The sequence below is a fragment of the Hyla sarda genome, chromosome 10 (assembly GCF_029499605.1).
Source record: "Hyla sarda isolate aHylSar1 chromosome 10, aHylSar1.hap1, whole genome shotgun sequence".
NCBI lineage: Eukaryota > Metazoa > Chordata > Amphibia > Anura > Hylidae > Hyla > Hyla sarda.
This window is the reverse complement of record NC_079198.1, coordinates 114,736,628-114,760,018: the sequence shown is the minus strand read 5'-3', so window position 1 is coordinate 114,760,018 and position 23,391 is coordinate 114,736,628. Positions and strand designations below refer to the sequence as shown.

General features: G+C 43.2%; 2 protein-coding genes across 6 annotated transcripts in view; one reads left to right on the top strand and one right to left on the bottom strand.

Annotated features, from left to right (window-relative positions):
* LOC130293234 (uncharacterized) overlaps nucleotides 1–20,203 on the bottom strand; it is a 72,669-nt gene extending 52,466 nt beyond the window's left edge. Inside the window, exons 1-4 of the mRNA XM_056541736.1 lie at nucleotides 20,033–20,203; nucleotides 19,545–19,772; nucleotides 12,916–13,113; nucleotides 11,678–12,466 (exon numbers count right to left, since the gene is read on the bottom strand). Coding sequence (XP_056397711.1) covers nucleotides 11,678–12,466; nucleotides 12,916–13,113; nucleotides 19,545–19,772; nucleotides 20,033–20,203 — 1,386 coding nt within the window. The remainder of the gene's footprint in view (nucleotides 1–11,677; nucleotides 12,467–12,915; nucleotides 13,114–19,544; nucleotides 19,773–20,032) is intronic.
* Nucleotides 1–23,391, top strand: part of LOC130294180 (pulmonary surfactant-associated protein C-like) — a 125,750-nt gene that overhangs the window by 12,647 nt on the left and 89,712 nt on the right. The window lies entirely within an intron of this gene.

Genomic DNA, 23,391 nt, shown 5'->3' with positions numbered 1-23,391 from the left:
ATTCCCTAGATCAGTGGTCTCACTTCGGAGCCCTGTCGTATTTCATGGTAACAGTTTAGGGCCACATTTCCGTACTCGAGAGAAATTGTATAATACATTTTGTATAAAAAATTTTTTTGTATAATACATTTTGGGGGCTTTTTCTCCTTTAACCCCTCATGGAAAGGTAAAGTTGGGGTCAACTCCAGCATGTTATTGTAAAACTTTTTTATTTTTTATTTTATACACTAATATGCTGGTGTTGCCCCATACTTTTTTATTTTCACAAAAGGTAAAAGGAAAAAAAGACCCCCAACATTTTTAATGCAATTTTTCCTGAGTACGGAAATATCCCATATGTGGGAGTAAAATGCTCTGCGGGCGCACAACAAGGCTCAGGAGTGAGAGCACCATGTACATTTGAGGTGATTTGCACAGGGGTGGATGATCGTTACAGCAGTTCTGACATCAACACAAAAAAAGAAAAAAAACACCCACATGTGACCCTATTTTGGAAACTACACCCCTTAAGGAACATAACAAGGGGAATAGCGAGCCTTGACTACTCACAGGTGTTTGAAGAATTTTCGTTAAAGTTGGACGTGAAAATGAAAAATCTGTATTTTTTCACTAAAATGCTTTCATTTTCACAAGGGTTAATAGGAAAAAAGCCCTCCAAAATTTGTAAAACCATTTCTTCTGAGTATATAAATACCCCATATGTGGATGTAAAGTGCTCTGCTGGCACACTACAGGGCTCAGAAGGGAAGGAGCGCCATTGGGCTTTTGGAGAGTGAATTTGGCTGGAATTGAAGGCCATGTGTGTTTACAAAGCCCCCATGGTGCTACAACAGGGAACCCCTCCCAAATGTGACCCCATTTTGGAAACCATACTCCTCACGGAATTTAATAAGGGGTGAAGTGAGTATTTCATCCCCACAGGTGTCTGACAGATTTTTGGAACAGTGGTCCGTGAAACACCCTGTGGGGTGTAAATGCTCGCTGCACCCCTTATTACATTCCCTGAGGGGTGTAGTTTCCAAAATGGGGTCACATGTGGCGTGAGGGGGGTCCACTCTTCTGGTAGCATGGGGGCTTTGTAAATACACATGGCCCCCGACTTACATTCCAAACAAATTCTCTCTCCAAAAGCTCCTTCTCTTCTGAGCCTTTTTGTGCGCCCAGAGATCACTTTACATCCCCACATGGGGTATTTTCATACTCAGAAGAAATGGGGTTACAAATTATGGGAGGCATTTTCTCCTATAATCTCTTGTAAAAAATAGTTAATTTGGAGGGAAAAAATGCCTTTTAGTGAAAAAGAAATTTTTTATTTACACATCCAAATTTAAAGAAAATTTGTCAAGCACCTGTGGGGTGCTAAGGCTCACTGGACCCCTTGTTACGTGCCTTGAGGGGTGTAGTTTCCAAAATAGTAGACCATATGTTTTTTTTTTTATGTTATGGCACCACAGGGGCTTCCTAAATGTGACATGCCCCCCAAAAACCATTTCAGCAAAATTTGTTTTCAAAAAGCCAAATGCCTTCTCTTCTGAGCATTGTAATGGGCCAGCAGAGCACTTACCATCCACATATGGGGTATTTCCATACTAATATGAAGATGCCTCAGATCCACTTCAAAACTGAACTGGTCCCTGAAAAATTCCGATTTGGAAAATTTTGTGAAAAATTGGAAAATTTCTGCTGAACTTTGAAGCCATCTGATGTCTTCCAAAAGTAAAAACACGTCAACTTTATGATGAAAATATAAAGTAGACATATTGTATTTGTGAATCAATATATAATTTATTTGGCATGTCTATTTTCCTTACAAGCAGAGAGCTTCAAAGTTAGAAAAGTGCAAATTTTTTCATGAAATTTTTGAATTTTTCCCAAAGAAATTATGCAAGTATCGATGATGATAAAGTAGAATATGTCACGAAAAAACAATCTCGGAGTCAAATTCATTAGTAAAAGCATCCCAGAGTTATTAATACTTAAAGTGACAGTGGTCAGATGTGCAAAAAATGCTCCCGTCCTTAAGGTCAAAATGGACTTGGTCCTTAAGGGGTTAAGCCCTAACGGACCTAAGGTATTTGTTCTTATAATCCACTTACTTTCTTGTTGTAATTGTTTTACATTTCTTTGTATTCCGGGTTCTGCCTTAACCCCTTCTAATCGAACAAACTTTAAGACTTCTGCATTTCCGTTGTGGACTTCATTTACGTGTTTAATAAGACGGGGAGCACCTTTTCCCATACGCACGGAATAGAAGTGTTCCCTAATCCTAATGAACAATTGCCGTCTTCCCTACGTAAAAAAGAAAAAAATCCACACGGGCAGAATATGGCATATACCATATATTTTGAGCGGCATGTGATTAATTGTTTGACAGCATGTTCGTTACCTCCTATATTGATATGTTTACTGCACGTTATATTTACAGAAACTGCAATTCCTGCACTTATAATTCCCTTTTGGGGCACATTCTCCGTTATTTTCTTTCTATGTGTGTTTTTTTTTCTTTATCTCCAATTGTTTTATTTCTTCTTTAGGCTATTAGTTTTTCTTTCAGCTATGTTTTTCAAATCTTCGTCTGCTTCTATGATATACCAATGATTTTTAATTGCCCTTTTTATTACTATTACTTTGTTCATTGGTGAATTAGAAAAAGAAAACGTGAATCTTCTATCTATTTTTTGTTGTTTTTTTTCTTTTTAATAATTCTGTTCTTTCTCTTTTATCAGCTTTCTGTCTGCTTTCTTACATTTTTCTGGATATTTTCGTTCTTTTAACCTATTCTCTAGTTCGTCTGTTTGAATTCTATATGTGTCTTCTTTAGAATTGATTCTTTTAAGGCGTGTGAACTGTCCGTACGGGATTCCTTTTTTAACTGCCATAGTGTTCGAACTCTGAAAATGGAGTAATGAATTTATGGAAACTTCTTTTCTATAACCTTCACTAATTAGTGTTCCTTCCTCCACTATAAGTTTTACGTCCAAAAATTCTATGCTATTGTTGCCAAACTGGCTAGTAAATTTCATGTTCATCAAGATGCCCTCGTTAATATATGTAGTAAATTTAAAAAAAAATTCTGTCCCAGACCATATTATGAGGACATCATCTACAAAATGCACGTACAACTTGATGAACTGTGTGAATGGATTGATAGATGAAAATATATGTCTACCCTCTAATATTGCCAGAAAAATATTGGCATATGTACAGGACACCGGGGTCCCCATCGGGGTCCTGGTGTCCTGCCTATACCAAGATTCATTGAATTTGAATGTGCTGTTTTTGAGGATAAAATCCAGTGCCCCACAGACGAAATCCACAAACTTTTCATATTTTTCAGTGAACTTCAAGAACTTCAAGAACTTGTGTGTGTATGAAGCATGCATGTACAGTATGTAATGTGTACAGTATGTTGTGTGTGCATGAAGCATGCATGTACAGTATGTAATGTGTACAGTATGTTGTGTGTGCATGAAGCATGCATGTACAGTATGTAATGTGTACAGTATGTTGTATGTGTATGAAGCATGCATGTACAGTATGTAATTTATACAGTGTGTTGTGTGTGTATATAATGCATGCAGTGGCAGATCCAGGGGGGGGGGGGAACGGGGCAATTGCCCCGTCCCGTGCGTGCGCCCATTGGAAAGCAACGCGGAGGAGCGGAGCAGCGAACAGGACATGCGCTGGCCAGCATGGTAAGTGACCAGCTTCAGTGCTCCGACCACCGCTCCTCCAGTCCCGGGACCTACTGCTGTGGTGGTCGGACGAAAGGAGCAGTGGTCAGAACACTGAAGTAGGGCAGTAAACAGGCATACAGCCTCCAGCCATACACTGTATGGCTGGAGGCTGTATGTCTGTGGGGGAACATACTACACCTAATGTGGGGGGACTATACTGCACCTAATGTGGGGTAAACTATATTGCCAACCTAATGTGAAGAACTATACTGCACCTAATGTGGGGAACTATACTGCACCTAATGTGGAGAACTATACTGCACCTAATGTGGGGTAAACTATACTGCCAACCTAATGTGGAGAACTATACTGCACCTAATGTGGAGAACTATACTGCACCTAATGTGGGGGACTATACTAATGTGGGGAACTATACTGCACCTAATGTGGAGAACTATACTGCACCTAATGTGGGGAACTATACTGCACCTAATGTGTGGGGAACTATACTGCACCTAATGTGGAGAACTATACTGCACCTAATGTGGAAAACTATACTGCACCTAATGTGGGGGACTATACTAATGTGGAGAACTATACTGCACCTAATGTGGAGAACTATACTGCATCTAATGTGGGGAGAACTATACTGCACCTAATGTGGAGAACTATACTGCACCTAATGTGGGGAACTACAGCCTAATGTGGGGGAACTATACTGCACCTAATCTGGGGAGCTATACTGCACCCAATGTAGGGAACTATACTGCACCTAATGTGGGGAACTATAGTGCACCTAATGTGGGGTGACTATACTGCACCTAATGTGGAGAACTATACTGCACCTAATGTGGAGAACTATACTGCACCTAATGTGGGGGACTATACTAATGTGGAGAACTATACTGCACCTAATGTGGGGAGAACTATACTGCATCTAATGTGGGGAGAACTATACTGCACCTAATGTGGGGAGAACTATACTGCACCTAATGTGGAGAACTATACTGCATCTAATGTGGGGAGAACTATACTGCACCTAATATGGAGAACTATACTGCACCCAATGTAGGGAACTATACTGCACCTAATGTGGGGAACTATAGTGCACCTAATGTGGGGGAACTATACTGCACCTAATGTGGAGAACTATACTGCACCTAATGTGGAGAACTATACTGCACCTAATGTGGGGGACTATACTAATGTGGAGAACTATACTGCACCTAATGTGGAGAACTATACTGCATCTAATGTGGGGAGAACTATACTGCACCTAACCGCTGCGATCTGTCTATTAATGCAGGTACTACAGCTCCCAGCATGAGGCAGAGTGTGCTCCATGTTGGGAGTAGTAGTAGCTGCAGTTATGGAAAGATCACAGCGGGTATCACTTCTGACAGCCGCTGTGATGCTCCTGTATAATGTATAGAAGCGGCCGCTCTCCTATGGTCCCCTGCACGGCCGTATAAATACACATGTTCCTATTTATCACAGAGAGCTGTGATTGGCTGGAACCTTCTGGCCAATCACAGCTCTGCGGGAAATATGAATAAGTGTAAATATACGTCAGGGCAGGGGACCATAGAAGAGCGACCGCCGCATCTATAGATTATACAGAACGATCGCAGCGGGCAATCTGTCTATTAGTACAGGTAGTACTACTCCCATCATGGAACAGTGTGTTCCATGCTGGGAGTAGTAGTACTAACTAAAAAAATGTAAAAAATAAAGCAAAAAAGTGAAAAACACACTCAATACATTTTTAGAATTGTCGGCTACATTTTTATTTCCTCGCACACATAAATTGATCCCTGTTTAAAAAGTAATAGTTTTTTTTTTTCAATAATATACATTTCGTTAGATACAATTTTTTCCTTCACTACTGTATATTTTTGAAAAAAAAATTTTAATGGTACCCTACGAAATTTTATTAAAAACAGCTATCTACATCACTTTTGTGGATCGCTAAAGTACAAAAAAGATTAAAAACCGCCTGCAAAAACGCCAAGGTTAAAATCCACATATTGTTTTTCTTGGCGTTTTCTCACTCCCATAGACTTCTATTGGAGCAAAACGCCACGATTTTGACAAAAAACACCGGTTTGAGGGAACTACAGCGTTTTTTTCAAAACGCCAAAGAGTGGAAAAAAACGCAGAAAAAGTGCAAAAACGCCAAAAGGATTAAAAAAACGTTGAAGGGAAAAAACGCCAAGTGGAATTCGAAATTTGCGATTTCTCATTGATTTACATCTGGCCGCAGTGTTTTTTGACCAAAAAAACGCCATGCGGCAGAATTGGCGTTTTTTCTTTGCGTTTTGCAAAAAAAAAAAAAACAAGTGGAGACTTAGCCTAAAGAAGAAGTTACAGGTCTGTGAGAGCCAGAAATCCTGCTTGTTTGTAGGGGACCAAATACTTATTTTACCAAGGAATTTACCAATTAATTCATTAGAAATCCTACAATGTGATTTCCTGTATTCTTTCCCCATTATGTCTCTCATAGTTGAGGTTATAACCTATGATGAAAATTACAGCCTCTCATCTTTTTAAGTGGGAGAACTTGCACAATTGGTGGCTGACTAAATACTTTTTTCCCCCAATGTATAAAGCAGGACCCGGCGTGTGTTATCTGTGGAGGAACATGAATTTCTCTTGCTGCCATTAGACCAATCTTAAAGGGACACTCCGCCCCTGGGCATCTTATCCTCTATCCAAAGAATAGGAGATAAGATGTTTGATCGCGGGGGGTCTGGTTGCTAGGTCCCCCCGCAACCTCCGGGCGGCATTTTTGTTCAGAACGTTGGGTTCGGACAACCTTGGTTGTGACGTCACGCTACGCCCCCTCCATTCATGTCTATAGGAGGGGGCATGATGGCTGTGGTCACTCGTCACACCCCCTCCCATTGACATGGAGGAAGCATGGCGTGATGTCACAACCATCCGAACTCAGCATTCTGAAAAAAAAAATTCTGAACGTCGGGGTGCCACCCAGAGATCGCAGGGGGCCCCAGCGGCCGGACACCCACAAACAGACATCTTATTCCCAATCATTTGTATAGGGGACAAGCTGTCAAGGGGCGGAGTACCCTTTTAATAGCTGTGTCAATCCAGACATGAAGGAGTGACGTGTGCTCTGCATTAAATTCTGCCTTCTGGTTAAGATAGCTCTTCATACATTCATACATCATATGTCTGTAAATTGATACAGTGCTAAATAGGACAACATGTTTCGGCACAATCTGGTGCCTTCCTCAGGTCAACCAATATAAAAACTGATCGGGTTCCTGGGGATAGGAAACTTTTCATCGAACAACCCCTTTAAAGGGGTACTCGGCTGCTCCAGTGTTCGGAACATTCTGTTCCGAACACTTGGAGCGCGCGGTGGGGGTCCTGGCATCACGGCCATGCCCCCTCAATGCAAGTCTATGGGAGAGGGCGTGTTGGCCGCCACGCCCCTTCCCATAGACTTGCATTGAGGGGCCATGGTGTGATGTCACGAGGGGCATGGCCATGCTTCACAACCCTTGCCACCGGCACCCAGCATTCTTAACAAATTCTTGGTGCTGCAAAGAGATTGCTGGGGTCTCAGCTGTGGGACCCCCATGATCAGGCATTTTATCCCCTATCCAATGGATAGGGGATTAAATGTCTAAGGGCGGAGTACCCCTTTAACTCCTTGGGGACGGAGGGCGTACCTATACGCCCTCATCCCGCTCCCTGTCTATAACGTGGGGTCATGCAGTGGCCCCGCGTCATAGGGGGTCGGGCCCAGTCTCTTACAATGGCCGGGACCTGTGGCTAATATCTCACGGCATTGATTGCGGTGCCACGTGCTATTAACCCTTTAACCCTAAAGTGAAAGTAAAGCAGTGCCGGTTAGCTCGGGGTGCTGTTCGGGATTGCCGTGGTGAAATCGTGGCATCCTGAACAGCTGTAAAGACAGCAGGGGGGTCCCTACTGTCCTCCATGCTGTCTGATCCCTGAATGACTGCTCAGTGCCTGAGATCCAGGCATGAGCAGTCAAGCTGCAGAATCATTGATCAATGGTTTCCTATGAGAAACCAATGATCAATGTAAAAGATCAGTGTGTGCAGTGTTATAGCCCCCTATGGGAGCTATAACACTGCAAAAAAAAGGGGGGAAAAGTGAATAAAGATCATTTAACCGCACGGTCAATGGCGTACGCGCAAAAAAATTCCAAAGTCCAAAATAGCGTGTTTTTGGTCACTTTTATATCATAAAAAAAGAATAAAAAGTGATCAAATAGACTGATCAATAAATAAATGGTATCGATAAAAACTTCAGATCACGACGCAAAAAATGCCCCTTAGGCGGAAAAATTTAAAAGTTATAGGGGTCAGAAAATTACAATTTTAAACGGATAAATTTTCCTGCATGTAGTTATGATTTTTTCCAGAAGTGCGACAAAATCAAACCTATATAAGTAGGGTATGACTTTAATCGTATGGACCTACAGAATAAAGATAAGGTGTCATTTTTACCCAAAAATGTACTGTGTAGAAACAGAAGCCCCCAAAAGTTACAAAATGGCATTTTTTCCTTCAATTTTGTTGCACAATGATTTTTTTTTACCATTTCGCCGTATATTTTTGGGTAAAATGACTGATGTCATTACAAATTAGAATTGGTGGTGCAAAAAATAAGCCCTCATATGGATTTTTAGCTGCAAAATTGAAAGGGTTATGATTTTTAAAAGGTAAGGAGGAAAAAACGAAAGTGCAAAAACTGGAAAACCCTCCGTCCCCAAGGGGTTAAAATATTTTCTGCTTGTTTCCACAAAGAGACTATTGGAGTGCATTCTCACCATATGTACAAAGCAGAACCAACTCATTTAAAGGGGTACTCCCGTGGAAAACTTTTTTTTTTTTAAATCAACTGGTGCCAAAAAGTTAAACAGATTTGTAAATCACTTTTATTTAAAAAAAAATCTTAATCCTTCCAGTACTTTTTAGGGGCTGTATACTAAAGAGAAATCCAAAAAATAAATGCATTTCCTCTGAAGTCATGACCACAGTGCTCTCTGCTGACCTCTGCTGTCCATTTTAGGAACTGTCCAGACCAGGAGAAAATCCCCATAGCAAACATACGCTGCTCTGGACAGTTCCTAAAATGGACAGCAGAGGTCAGCAGAGAGCACTGTGGTCATGACATCAGAGGAAATGCATTTCTTTTTGGATTTCTCTTTAGTATACAGCCCCTAAAAAGTACTGGAAGGATTAAGATTTTTTAATAAAAGTGATTTACAAATCTGTTTAACTTTCTCGCACCAGTTGATTTAAAAGAAAAAGTTTTCCACGGGAGTACCCCTTTAATACAGCATCGGTCACAGAATTCAGAGCTAGTTTCGGCCAATCGCAGGGAGGTTAAAGGCCACCTGTACAAATATTTTCTGGATATCCACAAGTGCCTTTTCCAAAAGTCCAAAATGTTCTAAACAATAGTTGATAACACATAGAAAAAACCCTAAGTAAAAAGAATATTTCAGGCCTGTAGGTCTTGTCGACTTATATGGCTCCCAATCTCTGTGTATGACCACACTTTTAATCTAAGGAAATTGAATGTAACCAAAGGTTGTAGTTGATGTAAATCATCAGTAAGATTGCGCCATGTTACAAGGTTTCACAATCTCTATATTATGAACATTTATTTAGTCACATCCATTGTGTGAATGGATACTTCCTTGTATCTCAGTACATTGGTTTATATATCCAACATTCCATCTAGCTTACTGCAAGGCTCATTGCTTTGAAAATAATATCTTTGGCACATCTGCTCTCTACTTGCTGTATAATAAGGACATGACGTTAATGTATAGTGGGTTGTCATATGTGCTGAGAAAAAGTTCGTAACACATAGATAAACCCTTAGTAGAAAGATGTTTGGACGGACTAGGACCGAAAATCGGCCCAGGCATTTTAGACTTAGCAGCCAATTTTGGTCATGGGTATGTCTAGGTGAAGGAGCCAATGTCATTCATAGTTTCACACCTGAAAGCAGATAAAAATGAGAGAAGTTCACTTAGTCTTTGCATTGTGTGCCACACTAAGCATGGACAACAGACAGATGAGAACAGAACTGTCTGAGGACTTGAGAACCAGAATTGTGGAAAAATATCAACAATCTCAAGGTTATAAGTCCATCTCCAGAGATCTAGATTTGCCTTTGTCCACAGTACCCAACATTATCAAGAAGTTTGCAACCCATAGCACTGTAGCTAATCTCCCTGGGCGTGGACGGAAGAGAAAAATTTATGAAATGTGTCAATGCAGGATAGTCCGGATGGTGGAAAAGCAGCCCCAAACAAGTTCCAAAGATATTCAAGCTGTCCTGCAGGCTCAGGGAGCATCAGTGTCTGCGTGAACTATCGACATTTAAATGAAATTAAACGCTATGGTAGGAGACCCAGGAGGACCCCACTGCTGACACAGAGATATAAAAAAGAAAGACTACACTTGGGTAAGCCAAAATCCTTCTGGGACAACATCTTGTGGACAGATGAGACCAAGATAGAGCTTTTTGGTAAAGCACATCATTCTACTGTTTACCGAAAACTACAAAGAAAAGAACACAGTACTTACCGTACAATATGGGGAAGGTTCAATGATGTTTTGGTTTGTTTTGCTGCCTCTGGCACTTGGTGCCTTGAATGTGTGGAAGGATTCTTAGATTTTATTGCAACGTAAAAGTTTCGAGCCCATCTGCCGGGCTCTTCATCAGGCATATAAAAACATACAATACAGCTCTGTTTAAAAGGACCCGGGAATGAACTACCACCGGGTAAAAGGTTAACATGACATCATACATTAGGTCATGCATGCATAATTAAATAAGATAAAACAACCGCTAAAACAATGATATTGCACATATATATAACTACGATTGATGAACCTCAAACCATACTTTATAGGGGTCCCGGTTTTGCTACTCAAGCAGCGCTATACTTAGAAATTAAAGGACGAGGCTCACACGTCAGCGCCATTCATAAAACTAAAACGAGGTGGTCACGTAAAAGGAAGAATTGTAAACAAAGCGCCCTGACGCGTCTAGCTCCTATCTGTACTGATGAGATCAGAGCGAGGCGGACATGTGGAGATTTGTATACAGAGAGCCCTGACGCGTACGGCTCCCATTTCTGGCAATAAAATCAGAACGAGGCTGAATGGTGGAACGTGTAAACAAAGAACAAATGACGTGTCCGACTCTCATTTGTGCAGATGCGATCAGAGCAAGGCTGCTAGTAAGTAAATAGACGCTGTATCCCACCGAGTATGGGACATAGAGGGATTAGTGTATATACTATGCTGCTTATTCTCGGTCAACACTCTGTAGAACTGCTCGGATGTGAACATAACGGTCCGTATGGAAATATCCTGTTGATCATGTAATGATGTAAATTGTAAGTAAGTAACTGTTGTTTGTCCCTAGGCACAAGGTCTTCCAAATATCTATTCATGAGTCCACATTGCCGAGGACCCAGACATTAACCAGGATAATTAAATGTCCAAAATATAACAAAGAGCAGAGTCGTGACCCCTTGAAACAAGAAAAAGGAAAGAATACATTAAAAAACACACAGTACAACAAAGTGCAAAATGATGATAGATTGTTGTGTTAAAATATTAAAATAAGGGGGCAGTTTTTTTGTTTCTGATTTCCCTGCAACATAGGCCCCTCTTTATGTTGCAACTATATGAACCCATAGGTAGGTACTTTTCTTGGGGCCGGATTTATGCTGTTTAATAACACTAAAACACTAAAATATTCTTGAGAGTGGGAGCTCTCCTAAAAGTGACCAATGGTCTCATGGGTATTATGGTTTTTAGTAGCGCATCATTTTGCAATATATGCCAGTGGTTATTCAAGATTATTTTAATATTGTTTGCAGAATTGCAAAAGGTGGTAACAAAATTCAATCTCTGTTTTTTTTCCATGCTTTTATCTTTAGTCTTCAAACAGTCATTTTGTGTTTTGTCTTTCACCTTCATAAATGCACCCTGTATAATAGATTTAGGATATTTCTTTTCCCTGAACCTATTCGTTAGGATATTTGCTTGCATTCTAAAGGTTTCATCATCCGTACAGTTTTTCTTTATCCGTTTATATTGCCAAGATGGTACATTCCTTAACCATGGTTTGTAATGTGCGCTATCAAACTCAAGATAACTGTTAACCTCTACGGACTGAAAATGTGTGGAGGTGACAAATCTTTTATTATCATGGGAGATATTGAGATCCAAGAAAGTGATGCTCCGCTCACTGTGCTCCAGGGTGAACTTTATACCCCAGTTGTTAGAATTAAGTTTCACAAGAAAAGCATCTATTGATGTCTCAGGACCCTTCCATAAGAAGAAGAGATCATCAATGTAACGGCGATGAGTTACTATGTATGGAGAGAATTCGGGGTCATTAGTAATTAGTTCTGTCTCGAATGCCCCCATAAATAGATTTGCATACCATGGGGCGACTTTTGACCCCATCGCAGTCCCATTCCTTTGGTGAAACACCCGTTTGTTATAAAGGAAGAAATTATTTTCCAAAATGAATTTCAGCCCATCAATGATAAAGTCTCTGTGAGCCTTGGTGAGGTCCGGATCAATATCTAGAAACTCTTTCACACACTGTATCCCGATGTTATGCCTAATATTGGTGTATAGGGATGTTAAATCACAGGTGACAAAATGGATACCTGGTTCCCAAGACATAGTGAGAAGTTGTTCAATTAACTGCGTAGAGTCTCGAAGGTAGCTTGATAGAGTGGTAACATGTTCCTGCAAATATAAATCAATATAATGAGATAAGTTGCTTGTCAAACAGTCGGTGTTAGAGATTATGGGACGGCCCGTGGTTTGGTGGTGGACTTATGAATTTTTGGTATAAAATAAAAATAAGGTTTATTGTCATTATGATATTGTAAGAACTTAAATTCATTCTTGTCCAAAATGCCATCAGAGAGCCCCTTGTTGATTAGGGTATTGTATTCCATATTGATCTTCTTGAAGGGGTCCATTGGAACCCTTTCATAGAATTTCTCATCTGACAATATATTGAGGGATTCTTCCTCATAGTAGTTAAAATCCATGACTACCACTCCGCCTCCCTTATCCGCTGAGCGGATGACTAGATCATTGTTGTTCTTCAGGCTCCTCAAAGGCTTTTTCTCTTTCTGGGTTAAGTTGCCGTTTTTATATTTATTTTATTTTTTATTGAGCCTTGTCACCTGCTTAAATTCTTCAAAGACTGGGTCTTGAAAAACCTGGATGTGCGGCCCTTGAGCAAAAACAGGGTAAAAATTGGAAGGTGCTTTCACATTTTGATGTTTGGTCTCTACAGAAGACGTTTCTCCTGATTGAGAGTTGTCAAAAGGTTTGGATTCCTTTGTTTTTTTTGTGCAAAAACCCACTGCAGTGTCAGTTTTCTGATAAAGCGATTGAAGTCCAGGAACAACTGGACTTCATCGCCCTCGGATGATGGGCAAAAGGAAAGCCCTTTTTGAAGTAGGGAGATTTCATAGGGGTTTAAGGTTTGTTTTGATAAGTTGAATATTTTGATATTAGTAGTATTCTCTAATCTAAATGTTGGCTATTCAGTTTCTCTTTTCTTTTTCTTACCTCCTCTTCTCCCTCTACTTCTTCTATTTTTCTTTTGTTCCTGTTGCCCAAGAACATTCCTGGTATCTTTGTGGTCCTCTGGGGGCGTGACTCTAAAAAATCATTGGATGAGTGAGGTGTTGTGGTTGAATTGGTTAGAGTGACTCTTGACAATGTCTGTGTGACCCTCAATTTCTTGTAAAAGTAAAGAAATTGGTGACTTCTGAAGCCCCTCGAAGGGATCCAATGGGCATTCCTCACTGGAAAAGGATTCCGTCTTTTCTTCAACTTTTGATTCTCCCAATTTTTTCAAAAAGGGGGCTATGCAACCCTCATTATTAGTGTTATCAATGAGGATGATATCTTCCCCAACTACTGTTACGCCGAGCGCTCCGGGTCCCCGCTCCTCCCCGGAGCGCTCGCCACATCCTCGCTACTACAGCGCCCCGGTCAGATCCACTGACCGGGTGCACTGCGATACCGCCTCCAGCCGGGATGCGATTCGCGATGCGGGTGGCGCCCGCTCGCGATGCGCACCCCGGCCCCCGTACCTGACTCGCTCTCCGTCGGTCCTGTCCCGGCGCGGCTCCCTAGGGCGCGCGCGCGCCGGGTCTCTGCGATTTAAAGGGCCACTGCGCCACTGATTGGCGCAGTTGTTCTAATTAGTGTGTTCACCTGTGCACTCCCTATGTATACCTCACTTCCCCTGCACTCCCTCGCCGGATCTTGTTGCCATTGTGCCAGTGAAAGCGTTTCCTTGTGTGTTCCTAGCCTGTGTTCCAGACCTCCTGCCGTTGCCCCTGACTACGATCCTTGCTGCCTGCCCCGACCTTCTGCTACGTCCGACCTTGCTCTTGTCTACTCCCTTGTACCGCGCCTATCTTCAGCAGTCAGAGAGGTTGAGCCGTTGCTAGTGGATACGACCTGGTTACTACCGCCGCTGCAAGACCATCCCGCTTTGCGGCGGGCTCTGGTGAATACCAGTAGTAACTTAGAACCGGTCCACTAGCACGGTCCACGCCAATCCCTCTCTGGCACAGAGGATCCACCTCCTGCCAGCCGAATCGTGACAGTAGATCCGGCCATGGATCCCGCTGAAGTTCCATTGCCAGTTGTCGCCGACCTCACCACGGTGGTCGCCCAGCAGTCGCAACAGATAGCGCAACAAGGCCACCAGCTGTCTCAACTGACCGTGATGCTACAGCAGCTACTACCACAGCTTCAGCAATCATCTCCTCTGCCAGCTCCTGCACCTCCTCCGCAGCGAGTGGCCGCTTCCGGCCTACGACTATCCTTGCCGGATAAATTTGATGGGGACTCTAAGTTTTGCCGTGGCTTTCTTTCGCAATGTTCCCTGCACTTGGAGATGATGTCGGACCAGTTTCCTACTGAAAGGTCTAAGGTGGCTTTCGTAGTCAGCCTTCTGTCTGGGAAAGCTCTGTCATGGGCCACACCGCTCTGGGACCGCAATGACCCCGTCACTGCCTCTGTACACTCCTTCTTCTCGGAAATTCTAAGTGTCTTTGAGGAACCTGCCCGAGCCTCTTCTGCTGAGACTGCCCTGCTGAACCTGGTCCAGGGTAATTCTTCCGTTGGCGAGTACGCCATCCAATTCCGTACTCTTGCTTCCGAATTATCCTGGAATAATGAGGCCCTCTGCGCGACCTTTAAAAAAGGCCTATCCAGCAACATTAAAGATGTTCTGGCCGCACGAGAAATTCCTGCTAACCTGCATGAACTCATTCATCTAGCCACTCGCATTGACATGCGTTTTTCCGAAAGGCGTCAGGAGCTCCGCCAGGATATGGACTTTGTTCGCACGAGGCGTTTTTTCTCCCCGGCTCCTCTCTCCTCTGGTCCTCTGCAATCCGTTCCTGTGCCTCCCGCCGTGGAGGCTATGCAAGTTGACCGGTCTCGCTTGACACCTCAAGAGAGGACACGACGCCGCATGGAGAATCTTTGCCTGTACTGTGCCGGTACCGAACACTTCCTGAAGGATTGTCCTATCCGTCCTCCCCGCCTGGAAAGACGTACGCTGACTCCGCACAAAGGTGAGACAGTTCTTGATGTCAACTCTGCTTCTCCACGCCTTACTGTGCCTGTGCGGATATCTGCCTCTACCTTCTCCTTCTCTACTATGGCCTTCTTGGATTCCGGATCTGCAGGAAATTTTATTTTGGCCTCTCTCATCAACAGGTTCAACATCCCGGTGACCAGTCTCGCCAGACCCCTCTACATCAATTGTGTTAACAATGAAAGATTGGACTGTACCGTGCGTTACCGCACGGAGCCCCTCCTAATGTGCATCGGACCTCATCACGAAAAAATTGAGTTTTTGGTCCTCTCCAATTGCACTTCCGAAATTCTCCTTGGACTACCGTGGCTTCAACGCCATTCCCCAACCCTTGATTGGTCCACAGGAGAGATCAAGAGCTGGGGTACTTCTTGTTTCAAGGACTGTCTTAAACCGGTTCCCAGTACTCCCTGCCGTGACCCTGTGGGTCCCCCTGTAACCGGTCTCCCTAAGGCTTATATGGACTATGCTGACGTATTTTGCAAAAAACAAGCTGAGACTTTACCTCCTCACAGGCCTTATGACTGTCCTATTGACCTCCTCCCGGGCACTACTCCACCCCGGGGCAGAATTTATCCTCTGTCCGCCCCAGAGACTCTTGCTATGTCTGAATACATCCAGGAAAATTTAAAAAAGGGGTTTATCCGCAAATCCTCCTCTCCTGCCGGAGCTGGATTTTTCTTTGTGTCCAAAAAAGATGGCTCCCTACGTCCTTGCATTGATTACCGCGGACTTAATAAAATCACGGTAAAGAACCGCTACCCCCTACCTCTTATCTCAGAACTCTTTGATCGCCTTCAAGGTGCCCACATCTTTACCAAACTGGACTTAAGAGGTGCTTATAATCTCATCCGCATCAGGGAGGGGGACGAATGGAAAACTGCATTTTACACCAGAGATGGACACTTTGAGTATCTAGTCATGCCCTTTGGCCTGTGCAACGCCCCTGCCGTCTTCCAAGACTTTGTTAATGAAATTTTTTGTGATCTCTTATATTCCTGTGTTGTTGTGTATCTGGACGATATTCTGATTTTTTCTGCCAACTTAGAAGAACATCGCCAGCATGTCCGCATGGTTCTTCAGAGACTTCGAGACAATCAACTTTATGCCAAAATGGAGAAATGTCTGTTTGAATGTCAATCTCTTCCTTTCCTAGGATACTTGGTCTCTGGCCAGGGACTACAAATGGACCCAGATAAACTCTCTGCCGTCTTAGATTGGCCACGCCCCTCCGGACTCCGTGCTATCCAACGTTTTTTGGGGTTCGCCAATTATTACAGACAATTTATTCCACATTTTTCCACTATTGTGGCTCCTATCGTGGCTTTAACCAAGAAGAATGCCAATCCTAAGTCCTGGTCTCCCCAAGCGGAAGACGCATTTAAACGGCTCAAGTCTGCCTTTTCTTCTGCTCCCGTGCTCTCCAGACCTGACCCATCTAAACCCTTCCTATTGGAGGTTGATGCCTCCTCAGTGGGAGCTGGAGCGGTCCTTCTACAAAAAAATTCTTCCGGGCATGCTGTTACTTGTGGTTTTTTTTCTAGGACCTTCTCTCCGGCGGAGAGGAACTACTCCATCGAGGATCGAGAACTACTGGCCATTAAATTGGCACTTGAGGAATGGAGGCATCTGCTGGAGGGATCAAAATTTCCAGTTATCATTTACACCGATCACAAGAATCTCTCCTATCTCCAGTCTGCCCAACGGCTGAATCCTCGCCAGGCCAGGTGGTCGTTGTTCTTTGCCCGTTTTAACTTTGAAATTCATTTTCGCCCTGCCGACAAGAACATTAGGGCCGATGCTCTCTCTCGTTCCTCGGATGCCTCGGAAGTAGAGGTCTCTCCGCAACACATCATTCCTCCTGACTGTCTGATCTCCACTTCTCCAGTCTCCATCAGGCAAACTCCTCCAGGGAAGACCTTCGTTTCTCCACGCCAACGTCTCGGGATTCTCAAATGGGGTCACTCCTCCCACCTCGCAGGCCATGCGGGCATCAAAAAGTCTTTGCAACTCATCTCTCGCTTCTATTGGTGGCCGACTCTGGAGACGGATGTTGTTGATTTTGTGCGGGCCTGTACTGTCTGTGCCCAGGATAAGACTCCTCGCCAGAAGCCTGCTGGTCTCCTTCATCCTCTGCCTGTCCCCGAACAGCCTTGGTCTCTGATTGGTATGGACTTTATTACAGACTTACCCCCATCCCGTGGCAACACTGTTGTTTGGGTGGTCGTTGATCGATTTTCCAAGATGGCACATTTTATTCCTCTTCCTGGTCTTCCTTCAGCGCCTCAGTTGGCAAAACAATTTTTTGTACACATTTTTCGTCTTCACCGTTTGCCCACGCAGATCGTCTCGGATAGAGGCGTCCAATTCGTGTCAAAATTCTGGAGGGCTCTCTGTAAACAACTCAAGATTAAATTAAACTTCTCTTCTGCTTATCATCCTCAATCCAATGGGCAAGTAGAAAGAATTAACCAGGTCCTGGGTGACTATTTACGGCATTTTGTTTCCTCCCGCCAGGATGACTGGGCAGATCTTCTACCATGGGCCGAATTCTCGTACAACTTCAGAGTCTCTGAATCTTCTTCTAAATCCCCATTTTTCGTGGTGTACGGCCGTCACCCTCTTCCCCCCCTCCCTACTCCCTTGCCCTCTGGTTTGCCCGCTGTGGATGAAGTGACTCGTGATCTTTCCACCATATGGAAAGAGACCCAAAATTCTCTTTTACAGGCTTCATCTCGCATGAAAAAGTTTGCCGATAAGAAAAGAAGAGCTCCCCCCATTTTTTCTCCCGGAGACAAGGTATAGCTCTCCGCTAAATATGTCCGCTTCCGTGTCCCCAGCTACAAACTGGGACCACGCTATCTTGGTCCTTTCAAAATCTTGTGCCAAATTAATCCTGTCTCTTACAAACTTCTTCTTCCTCCTTCTCTTCGTATTCCTAATGCCTTTCATGTCTTTCTTCTTAAACCACTCATCATCAACCGTTTCTCTCCCAAACTTGTTTCTCCCACTCCTGTTTCCGGTTCCTCTGACATCTTCTCCGTAAAGGAGATACTGGCCTCCAAGACGGTCAGAGGAAAAAAAATTTTTTTGGGTCGATTGGGAGGGCTGTGGTCCTGAAGAGAGATCCTGGGAACCTGAGGACAACATCCTAGACAAAAGTCTGGTCCTCAGGTTCTCAGGCTCCAAGAAGAGGGGGAGACCCAAGGGGGGGGGTACTGTTACGCCGAGCGCTCCGGGTCCCCGCTCCTCCCCGGAGTGCTCGCCACATCCTCGCTACTGCAGCGCCCCGGTCAGATCCACTGACCGGGTGCGCTGCGATACCGCCTCCAGCCAGGATGCGATTCGCGATGCGGGTGGCGCCCGCTCGCGATGCGCACCCCGGCCCCCGTACCTGACTCGCTCTCCGTCGGTCCTGTCCCGGCGCGCGCGGCCCCGCTCCCTAGGGCGCGCGCGCGCCGGGTCTCTGCGATTTAAAGGGCCACTGCGCCACTGATTGGCGCAGTTGTTCTAATTAGTGTGTTCACCTGTGCACTCCCTATGTATACCTCACTTCCCCTGCACTCCCTCGCCGGATCTTGTTGCCATTGTGTCAGTGAAAGCGTTTCCTTGTGTGTTCCTAGCCTGTGTTCCAGACCTCCTGCCGTTGCCCCTGACTACGATCCTTGCTGCCTGCCCCGACCTTCTGCTACGTCCGACCTTGCTCTTGTCTACTCCCTTGTACCGCGCCTATCTTCAGCAGTCAGAGAGGTTGAGCCGTTGCTAGTGGATACGACCTGGTTACTACCGCCGCTGCAAGACCATCCCGCTTTGCGGCGGGCTCTGGTGAATACCAGTAGTAACTTAGAACCGGTCCACTAGCACGGTCCACGCCAATCCCTCTCTGGCACAGAGGATCCACCTCCTGCCAGCCGAATCGTGACAACTACATGCCCAACGTCTGCCTCTATGTTGCATGTTCCTGTTGGTGAGATGGCTTCATGTACTGATAGATCAAAATCTATCAGTTGTACTATAGGATCTTTTGAGGGTGGAGGTCTTATGTTCAGTTGATCCTGCGGTTTAGTTGTTTTCTTGTGCTCCTCACTGAATTTTTTTGTATTTATATAACAGGCTTCTACTGGCCTGTAAAAATAAGGAGTTGGGTGTATAGTTGTTGTCTTTTCGTGTAATCACATCTTTTACAGGAGTTTTCTTTGGGGTTATCAATTCATTACTCTCCTCAGTATGCTCTTTTTTATCTGTGATAATTTTTGTTGTTGTTGTCTCCTTGGGTTTCATGGTTTCCTGTGGTTTGGGTGTTCCTTGATGTTTGGATTTTTGTTTAGTTCTATACCTGGTATTGGTAAAATATTTGGTGTTATAGGACTGATCATCATCCTCTGTGTGAGTCTTCCCAGGTTTCCTTGAAGCCTGATTTTATGATATTCATCATAACAATTGAACTTCTCCAATTGTCGCAAAACCTCACATATATTCTTATTCAGATCATTACAGAGGGAATTACATTTGTCACATAAAAAAGAAAGCATTCTAAAAGTACAGGAATCAATCAATTCATACCAGTCACTCGTATAAATATTATAATTTTTAAAGGTGGACCCAAAGGTAATTCTGAGACCCCTAGGTGTGATTTTTTCTTTCAAATAAATATTCAAAAAGTTAATGTCCACCTGGTGTAGTAATTCGTCTTTCAGTCTGTTCTCAAGAGTATGAAATAACCCCATCATCTCTACATGATCTTGTTCATTAGGGGTGGCCTTAATCGTCATCTCCACTACAGGATCAGCTCTGTTTCCCAAAGGACCCATAGTGAGTCCAAGGATCCATTCCTCCCTCTGCATGAGCGATTTGTACAATATTACATATTCCCAGTATGTGGACGCGATCCCTAGCACGGTGCAGCAACCTCAGAGCGCTTGGCTCAACTCCGATCTAAACAAAGACCGAAGATGAATCTGTATGAGAGGAAGAGAAAAAGAGAGGTGTGCTCCTTGTGTAGGGATCTCAAATAGAGGTATGCCCCCAAAAAAGACAAATGCAGGCTTACCGGACGGTGTTGTGCTAAGAGCACAACACCTGCGCTGGCACGTAGAATCACTTGGCAGTCCGAGGTCAGCTGCTCCGGAGTCCTTCCTGAACGATCTAGTCACTCAGCAGTAAGGAACGGATCCTTGGACTCACTACGGGTCCTTTGAGAAACAGAGCTGATCCTGTAGTGGAGATGACGATTAAGGCCACCCCTAATGAACAAGATCATGTAGAGATGATGGGGTTATTTCATACTCTTGGGAACAGACTGAAAGACGAACTACAACACCAGGTGGACATTAACTTTTTGAATATTTATTTGAAAGAAAAAATCACACCTAGGGGTCTCAGAATTACCTTTGGGTCCACCTTTAAAAATGATAATGTTTATACGAGTGACTGGTATGAATTGATTGATTCCTGTACTTTTAGAATGCTTTCTTTTTTATGTGACAAACGTAATTCCCTCTGTAATGATCTGAATAAGAATATATGTGAGGTTTTGCGACAATTGGAGAAGTTCAATTGTTATGATGAATATCATAAAATCAATAATAACATCAGTAGTAGACTAAATAAAACTGAGAAGGAAATAATTGAAAAGAAAGCAAATAAACTCACCAGGGACAGATTGGACTATGCCCAGGGTAATCCGTGGGCTTGGAACACACAACAACAAAAAATATAAATCCGAATAATAGGGACCCCTACTAACAAGACAAGGACCGCTAATCAGGGTTCAAGGAAACCTGGGAAGACTCACACAGAGGATGATGATCAGTCCTATAACACCAAATATTTTACCAATACCAGGTATAGAACTAAACAAAAATCCAAACATCAAGGAACATCCAAACCACAGGAAACCATGAAACCCAAGGAGACAACAAAAAACAACAAAAATTATCACAGATAAAAAAGAGCATACTGATGGGAGTAATGAATTGATAACCCCAAAGAAAACTCCTGTAAAAGATTTGATAACACGAAAAGACAACAACCATACACCCAACTCCTTATTTTTACAGGCCAGTAGAAGCCTGTTATATAAATACAAAAAAAAAATTGAGTGAGGAGCACAAGAAAACAACTAACCCGCAGGATCAACTGAACATAAGACCTCCACCCTAAAAAGATCCTATAGTACAACTGATAGATTTTGATCTATCAGTACATGAAGCCATCTCACCAACAGGAACATGCAACATAAAGGCAGACATTGGGCATGTAGTTGGGGAAGATATCATCCTCATTGATAACACTAATAATGAGAGTTGCATAGCCCCCTTTTTGGAAAAATTGGGAGAATCAAAAGTTGAAGAAAAGACGGAATCCATTTCCAGTGAGGAATGCCCATTGGATCCCTTCGAGGGGCTTCACAAGTCACCAATTTCTTTACTTTTACAAGAAATTGAGGGTCACACAGACATTGTTAAGAGTGACTCTAACCAATTCAACCACAACACCTCACTCATCCAATGATTTTTTAGAATCACGCCCCCAGAGGACCACAAAGATACCAGGAATGTTCTTGGGCAACAGGAACAAAAGAAAAATAGAAGAAGTAGAGGGAGAAGAGGAGGTAAGAAAAAGAAAAGAGAAACTGAATCGCCAACATTTAGATTAGAGAATACTATTAATATTAAAATATTCAACTTATCAAAACAAACCTTAAACCCCTATGAAATCTCCCTACTTCAAAAAGGGCTTTCCTTTTGCCCGTCATCCGAGGGCGATGAATTCCAGTTGTTCCTGGACTTCAATTGCTTTATCAGAAAACTGACACTGCAGCGGGTTTTTGCACCTTTTGACAACTCTGAATCAGGAGAAACATCTTCTGTAGAGACCAAACATCAAAATGTGAAAGCACCTTCCAATTTTTACCCTGTTTTTGCTCAAGGGCCGTACATCCAGGTTTTTCAAGACCCAGTCTTTGAAGAATTTAAGAAGGTGACAAGGCTCAATAAAAAAGAAAATAAATATAAAAATGGCAACTTAACCCAGAAAGAGAAAAAGGCTTTGAGGAGCCTGAAGAACAACAATGATCTAGTCATCCGCTCAGCGGATAAGGGAGGCGGAGTGGTAGTCATGGATTTTGACTACTATGAGGAAGAATCCCTCAATATATTGTCAGATGAGAAATTCTATGAAAGGGTTCCAATGGACCTCTTCAAGAAGATCAATATGGAATACAATACCCTAATCAACAAGGGGCTCTCTGATGGCATTTTGGACAATAATTAATTTAAGTTCTTACAATATCATAATGACAATAAACCTTATTTTTATTTTATGCCAAAAATTCATAAGTCCACCACCAAACCACGGGCCGTCCCATAATCTCTAACACCAACTGTTTGACAAGCAACTTATCTCATTATATTGATTTATATTTGCAGGAACATGTTACCACTCTATCAAGCTACCTTTGAGACTCTACGCAGTTAATTTAACTTCTCACTATGTCTTGGGAACCAGGTATCCATTTTGTCACCTGTGATGTAACATCCCTATACACCAATATTGGGCATAACATCGGGATACAGTGTGTGAAAGAGTTTCTAGATATTGATCCGGACCTCACCAAGGCTCACAGAGACTTTATCATTGATGGGCTGAAATTCATTTTGGAAAATAATTTCTTCCTTTATAACAAACGGGTGTTTCACCAAAGGAATGGGACTGCGATGGGGTCAAAAGTCGCCCCATCGTATGCAAATCTATTTATGGGGGCATTCGAGAGAGAACTAATTGCTAATGACCCCGAATTCTCTCCATACATAGCAACTCATCGCCGTTAAATTGATGATCTCTTCTTCTTATGGAAGGGTCCTGAGACATCAATAGATGCTTTTCTTGTGAAACTTAATTCTAACAACTGGGGTATAAAGTTCACCCTGGAGCACAGTGAGCGGAGCATCACTTTCTTGGATCTCAATATCTCCCATGATAATAAAAGATTTGTCACCTCCACACATTTAAAGTCAGTAGACGTTAACAG